Source organism: Lagenorhynchus albirostris, chromosome 4, assembly GCF_949774975.1.
Source record: "Lagenorhynchus albirostris chromosome 4, mLagAlb1.1, whole genome shotgun sequence".
NCBI classification, from domain to species: domain Eukaryota; kingdom Metazoa; phylum Chordata; class Mammalia; order Artiodactyla; family Delphinidae; genus Lagenorhynchus; species Lagenorhynchus albirostris.
The window spans coordinates 128,085,568-128,093,464 of record NC_083098.1 but is presented as its reverse complement, the minus strand read 5'-3'; the positions used below and the strand labels follow the sequence as shown (position 1 = coordinate 128,093,464).

Below are 7,897 nucleotides of genomic sequence, written 5' to 3'. Positions count from 1 at the left end.
TATAAACTGTAGGGACCAGGTCATCCTCCTTGCTGGGAAAGCCCAAATACTCACAAGCGCTGAGGACATAAGGGTGCTGAGCGTGTCAGAAGTGCTTCAAAGAGGGGGTTAGCGCCCGCAGTTCCGCACCTCCGCCCGCCAGGGTGCGCTCTGCTGGACACCGACCCCCGGGAGCGGCGGGGCTGGAGGAGGCGGAGCCTAGCCCGGCAAGATGGTGCCGTCCGCCTTGTTGCGCCCTTTGTCCAAGCTGGTGGCCTCGGCCAGGCTCCCCAGCAGCTTTTCAGCGCGGTCAAATTTCTATATTCGGGAATCGCCACTTGGCAGACCTGACTGGCTGAAGGTTGGACTGACCTTGGGCACCTCCGTCTTCTTGTGGATCTATCTCATCCAACAGCATAATGAAGATGTTTTAGAGTATAAAAGAAGAAATGGGTTGGAATAAACTTTTGAAATACCGATACAGTAGTGTTTATAGCAGTTCCTCTGGATTCACCAATCTGTTGAGCTGTAAACGTGAGAGAAAGAGTTACATGTGAATATATGTCAAGTCAGCATTTTGTGTTTCACATAATTAAATTAAAAAATACTTCTGTATTAAAAAAAGAAGAAGAAGTGCTTAAAAGAAGATGAGCTGCTTGACCGAAGTGGGTTAGAGTGAGTCTTTGCTGATCAGCCCAGCTGGGATTTACGGTTACCTGGCTCTACCCCATGGGCAGAGTGCAAAATGGCAACCATCAAAATACTTACACCATGGGAAGAGGTCTAACTGAGGAGCCTTTGTGTGTACTGTTTAAAACAACACTCTATATTGGTCTTGGCGTCTTGCATTTATAGAGGCACATTCAAGACACTCACACCACAGAAGCAAAGCATGTAACTAGAAGGGGAACAACTGTTTTTTCCCAGTATAACAGAGCCATAACTAAAGGTGCTGCGAAGGCTCTGTCACATTGATCTCAGCTAGTCTTTATTTCACCATCTGGCTCCTTTTCCAGGGCTCCCTCAAAAAGGATATCCTTAACTAACCCAACAGGGCCTTCTCTCCCACACATCAGTCCGCATAGAAACAACAAAAGATGTCAATTGTGCTGATTTTCTGTGTAAGGCCCCATACCAGGCTTGTTAGCAGAAGCCTCCTCCTTCACCCAGCCTGGCTGGCCTCCCCTTCACAGTCAGGAGTCTTCATTTAAGTCCCTTTTAATGAGAGGAGCTGAGAGCGAACTCAATAGTCCCAACCTTCCTCTTAAAGGAACTGGGCCCCACCCTCCCATCACAGCTACTTCCAACAGTATTCCTAATAAGACTTGGTAATGTTTTCCTGTGATACTTATTCAGTGCCCGCACAATTTTATTTTCGGAAACAACAGGGCTGTTGGTTCACCAATCTGAGCTTATTCCACAGTAGTTCCAAACCACGTATCATTTTGTTGGGTGAAACCTGTTCATTGAAGAGATGAGTCCAGTGATCAAAGAAAGAAGGACAGTGTACAAAAGCTCCTTCTGCTTCCAATTATTTCAGTGATTTATTTGGGGCCAGATAAGCCACTCAATCTAAGTGTGTTTAAATAACGCACGCGTGAGTTGCAGCTGAATCTCAGTGGTGGCTCTTTTAAGATGCTTATGGGCTCCCAGACCTGCCTGTGGACATCACCAGGAAGTCTATTCCATGCTATTCTCTTTGTGCTTGTTTCCAGCGGATGGTATTCTTCAAATACAGAGTGGCACGTTCAAAGATATGTGTAGCATAAATTTTGCTCTGACAGATGATTGGAGCAAATATATGCCCTCACATTTACCTTTAGGGAATCTTTTAATCATTTAATAGAAAATTCATGACAAACGTGTCTACAGTTTCCACATCCTCCATTTACTTGGTATGACCCAATCAGCCTTGCCTATTGTAATCAACTCTCACCCACTGAGGTCAAATTTATGAAACACTGCTATATTGCACCTGTCACTTTGGGTATGAGATCCTTGGTAAGCAGACTGGGGAAAACTGGCAGTCTCTCTTTGTGGCAGAGTGAGAGGTGCCCGTATTTCCTGGCGTGTTGTCTTAACTCAGTAGCTGTATCACACTGCTTTATGAACTGTCCAACAGCTGTGACTTTGGGCATTTAGACACTGATTTCTTCATTGTAAGAAATGACATTATTAATGTTTACAAATGGTGGTTCTCAAAGTGTGGTCCCCAGACCAGCTGCGTCAGCAACAGCTGGGAACTTGTTAGAAATGCAAATTCTCAGGTTATACACGAGAAGTTGAATCAGACGCTCCAGAGGGTGTTTTAACAATCTCTCCCCGGGCCTTGCTGAGCCTTCACGTGTGAGATACTTTGCAGACAGCAGATTTTTACCTGCACATTAACTGGGTAACACAGACAACAGTCTCTCTTGTGTTGAGGAAAGTCTGAACACTGCACTCTTAGCAGACCTTAAATAATCTTTTCTGAAGCCTTTTGCCTTTGCTACAGAAAGGTTGAAATTTCAATATTTTCTTGTTCTCACCCAATCCATTTTATCACATGAATCTTATTCCCTGAAACCGAAAGCCCTGTTGAAAAGAAGCGGGTGAATAATTCTAGGCAGTGGAAACATCCTAGATATGTACAGCAAGCATGGTTCCCACAACATAACTGGCAGGCTGTGCTTCTTTTAAATATTTAAAAAATGAGAATCTCCGTCTCTAGGCTATTCCCTTTCTTCCTTACTCAGCAGAATCTCTTATTTAAGATGTTATTTTGTCCAAGGACTCTATCCTTCTCCTAATAGGCTTTCTCAAGCAACATTTGCTTAATTCTCTCAGGTCAACTCCAAATACAGCCACTCTGATAGTCTTCTCTGTTATTGTTTCTTGACTTGAAATGCCAGTAATTTCCTTTCATCTTTTCCCATTAATCACCAAGTTCATATCTTGAGCCTTCATGTTCTCCAGTAATCTTCACCAGGCTTCTTGGTGCTGTGTGGTCTTCTCCATTCATTCACCATCTTCTACCCAAGCCATTTTTTTATTAGTTTCCTTCAGTTGGTCCTTAGAGTCCCTTATCTTTGCCTTTTTCTGGGATCTATTTAATATCTGATAGCGTCACCTGGTCTGGATGTAGGTAAGCTGAGGGGCTGTCCACAGTGACAGAATGGATCCAAGACAGGATGAGAATCAGACAGTCTCCTTGTGGGTGAAACATTTTAACATAGAATCTATCTGTGTGTGGAAAAGGATAGAGGTTGTTGAGTGAAACAGACCACAGTTGGAAGTCAGGTTGACCAGTGCGGAGCCATAGCTTCACCATCACTTGTTTTGTTCTGGGCACTCTAAGCCACCTGCAATTCCATCTCACTTGCCCTGCTTTGTGTGTTGCTTCCAGCCTTTGGTTTACCCCATGCCTTTGTGCAAGTTCCAAAAAAGTGGTCCCTCTGAGGAGACATACCCACAGGGCAGACATTTAACAAAGGGGCCCTTTTGGGTGGACAAAATACAGACCAGCGGCCCTTCCCGAATGCTTACATTGCCCTCAGGGCCTAGCAAGTGCAATAAGGGCTGGATTTCAAGGTCCGTTGCGGCCCCACAGCCCATGCTGGTGCCTTTGTTTCATGCTAAAACTGCACAACCCGACCTGTGGCACTGCTTGCTTTCCCCCATTTCGTACTGCTCTGTCTAAATCAGTGGTTCTCAAAGTGCAGTCCTTAGATCAATATTACCATCACCCAGAAACATGTTAGAAACACAGACTCTCAAACCCTGCTGCAGACCTCCTGCCTCCGCAAACAGCAATCTGTGTTTAAACAAGCCCTCCAGATGATTCTGGTGCACACTCAACTTTGGAAACACTAGAAAAATATCTGACGTGTAACAGGTATTTAGTAAATGTTTGTTGGTTGAATGAGGAAATTAATTTCTCCATCAAAATTAAGCTCAAGCATCATTCCCCTGAGCCTCCTCCAGCCTCCATCTCATCAGGCTACGGCCCCTCTGTGTTCTCACCTGAGTCTGTATCACTGCACTGTGCAATGAGATTTAACGCACTGCAGGAAATAAATTGGACAACGTGGCTCTCTCCATGACTCAAACTGGCGCTCCTTCAGGAGGAGAAGAGGGTAGAAACTGTGTTTACTGAACTTCATTTTTGTACCCCTCAACACAGTGCTTTGTCTGCAATAGGAACTCAATTCCCATAGAAGGAAGCGACGGAGGATGATGCAAACAAACAGGCAAAGAAAAAGTAGTCACCAGGCTGGGAATTGGTACTCCCGAGAGGACCCAGGGCTGGAAGTTTTCTTTGTATAAAATTCCAATCGATTCACAAACTCATGCTCAAAAAGATCTTTCCTTATTGTGCCTGAAGTAATATGTTACTTCCTCTTGTTCAGTTGTTTTGCTTACTTTTAGTTAATAATAAAATTTGTTTATTAAAGTATTTAAGCGACTTGTGTCTAGGGTGGTATTTGTTTCTATTTCTGGGTCTATATGGAAACAGGATCAGGGAATGAATATTGCTGGACCTTTAAGATGCTGATCTAATCAGTAGCAAGAAATCGTAAAATATTGTCTTTTTGTGTCTGGCTTATTTTACTTAGCTTACTTCACTTAATGTTTTCAAGGCTCATCCCTGCTGTAGCATGCGTCAAAACTCCACTCCTTTCAAAGGCTGAATAATATTCCATTGTATGTACACAACACATGTTAATGGACACTTGGATTATTTCAACCTTTCAGCTATTGTGAATAATGCTACTGAGAACAATAAAGTTTTTACCGTATAGAGTAATGCAGTAGTTTCAAATTGCTTTCCATGGAGTTTCATTTGCTTTATATATCAACACTCCATTTGAGGGTTAAAAGTAATAGTTTTACTCGTAAAGTAGAACAAGCTAAAGCTTTGGAGTCAGACGAGATGCCATTTCTGCCTTCTGTCTTCTATGTGAACTTGGGCAAGTAATTTAACTCCTCAGGGTCTTAATTTCTTCATCTGTTACATGGATAGATGTAATAATTTCTGTTGTACAGGTTGTAATGAGGATAAATAAGGCAGCATATATAAAGCACCTGGTCTAATATTTGGCAACTAGTACGAAAATAGTAACTGGAAACCATTAGCATTATTTCCAAATGGCCTACACTTGTTGTTGTTGTTGTTGTACGCGGCCCTCTCATTGTTGTGGCCTCTCCCATTGCGGAGCACAGGCTCTGGACGCGCAGGCTCAGCGGCCATGGCTCACGGGCCCAGCCGCTCCATGGCACATGGGATCCTCCAGGACCGGGGCACGAACCCGTGTCCCCTGCATCGGCAGGCGGACTCTCAACCACTGTGCCACCAGGGAAGCCCTACACTTTTAATCTAACTATACTGCTTTCTTCAATCCCTTGTCACCCATCTGGCCTTTATTCCCACTTTTTCTTCTAGTTGCTGTTAAGAGTTTTATTTCAATCACTTGCATAGGTCACAATACCACTCCCCAGTTTTCTAACCTGTTTAATATTTTATATCAAAAAGTCTATTTTATCAAGTTTACCTTCTGCTCTAGTTTATAACTTGGAGAAAGATCATAGGAGAATATATTTTTTAGGAATTCAAGATGATTCATGTATGAATTACTCTGAGGCCCATCTATTAAAAAGTGTTTATGTGGTATCAAAGACTTCTTCCATCCCAGTGAAAGGGCAAGGATGATTGACCTTTAAGGCCTAGATAGAAGACATTCATGGACCATATCACTTAACTTCTGTTTTTTAATTGAAAAGTGGCATTAAATCGCCCTGCAAATATATGTAGATCCCTAGCTCATATGCCTAAATCCAGGAAAAGCATTGGGACACTCTGAAATTAGTCCCAGTGTGTGCAAAAGAGGTACAGAGATCCTACTTAATTCAAAACTGCCCTGGTAGGCAGTTTGTCTGCTCTGGGTTGAACCACTTATAGTCAAGGAATATAAGGGATGAAAGAGAGCCAGAAACGTCCTCAATCCAAAGACCCCTGCACCTGGAAATACAGTCTGCACATTCTAGAAGATTTATCCAGAGCTTAATCATTTTAATTTTGAACCGAACTAAAAATAAATAATAATCCAATCAATTATCAATGGTTGATCCAATCAACCAATTTGGTCTTTTAAAATAAAAGAGATCCATAGATTTAGGTTTCAAGTTCATGAAATCAGGATAACAATAACAAGAACTTCTGGCTTACTTTATTCCAAATGTTTAGAGGTTTACTCTGTAGGCTGCCAATCTGCTTTTAGACATAATGTGATTAGAAGTAACACTGCCAAATCAGTAAAAAAAAAAAAATCCAGCCATGTTAATATTTTGGAATCATCCATATGATTAATATTTGAATGAAACATCTGAATAGATTGGCCATCTTGCTATTGTGTTGCAAATTAGAGCCACTATCATAGGTCAAGTTTTTGTATTTCCAATAGTTCACTTTAGATGGCCACTGATATTGATAGGAAGCCCCTCTTGCGCTATAGGACTAAAGCAATTGTCAGTATCATAGAAGTTAGGAAGTGACTGGCATATATTTGATGCCGAACGCCAATAAATATTGTTGCTGAAATGAATAAATGAATGATTTCTATTACTCTGCATTTTGGGAAACGTGTACCAGATTTTTGTTTTTAATCAAATTGTAGTTTGTTTCTTGTCACAGTCATTCCAGTGTTACCTAGTTTGGCTCTCCACATTGATTAAATTATCGAATTCTTTTTTTTAGTGTGTTCTTAAACTTAGGAAAGTGTTTTATTTACAGGTAGATTTTTTTTAGTGTGTTCTTAAACATAGGAAAGTGTTTTATTTACAGGTAGATATTTTTGTTTGTTTTCCAGCATAATTATTTGGTTTCTACCTTGTTACTTGTGAATTTAATATTTTAAACAAGTTATTTATCCTATTATCTTTGTTATTTTCCTCTAATGCTCATTTCATTAAAGAAAAAAACCTTTCTCTAACTTTTGGAATCACAGGTTTGTTTCTAAGTAAATGTCCACTAGATGGAACTATTGCTTCAAAAGAGGAGGGTGACGCCTTAGAAAGGACCCATTTCTAAAGATTTCCCACTGAACTTTACCTCATAAAAACTGCTGATAGGTAATGCCTTTTCTTTCTTTTTTTTAACTAACTCCTTCTTTTTTTCGTAAGTAACATTACCATTTAAAGCACATGCTATTTGAAGGCTTATATTCTGAAGACCTGTTGCATCTCTAAGACTTTTAATCTGTCTCAATGCAGAGTTCTCTTTTTAAAACTTTTTTTTCCTGTATACTTCAAGGGTTTAATGACAACAAACGAAAATATCTTAGTTGTAAAATGTGCCTTAAAAATGGAGGGAACTTGCTTAATGAGTCAGAAATTTAAAAACACAATTCATAGAGGTTTAAATAAAAACCCTAAAACTAAAGTCCTTAACAAAAAGATAATAAAACTTCAAGTGTGGAAACACCTACACAAAGATTAAATGTGAGTGTCCATTAGGTATGTTTCTCAAGTTCTCAAAGAAACAATATCACTGTGTATTCACACATTCTTGCCCAGTTTACACAACTGTATTTAAACTGCATAGCTTACTATTTGCTAATGCAAATGACATGGTAATGTTGCAAGTTACTTTCCTGTTTGCATGCTTAAGCTTCTAAAGCAGTTTTTACATTTTCTTACTATAATGTTTATCACCAATATTTTTAAAGTATTTACTTAATGTCTTATGGCATATTATGTTTTATAATTAAATATGGCTTTGGAGTTATTAACTTATTACCTTTAGGAAGTACAATTTTAAGGAAACAAAGTTATAATGCAATATAAAAGCATGTTAGTTTGAGGCTTCAAAACTTCAACCTAATGATAAGCTTCCTCTACATGTTATCCCACAAGTGTATACTTTCAACAAATGATAAAGAGA

The 7,897-nt window shown here is 40.2% G+C and overlaps 1 protein-coding gene across 1 annotated transcript; it reads left to right on the top strand.

Moving 5' to 3' along the window:
* Positions 1-211: 211 nt before the first annotated feature.
* Positions 212-455, top strand: LOC132519488 (NADH dehydrogenase [ubiquinone] 1 subunit C1, mitochondrial-like). The gene has a single exon (XM_060147422.1). It carries the CDS (start codon positions 212-214, stop codon positions 440-442), a length of 231 nt encoding a protein of 76 aa, XP_060003405.1. The 3' UTR covers positions 443-455.
* Positions 456-7,897: the final 7,442 nt, after the last annotated feature.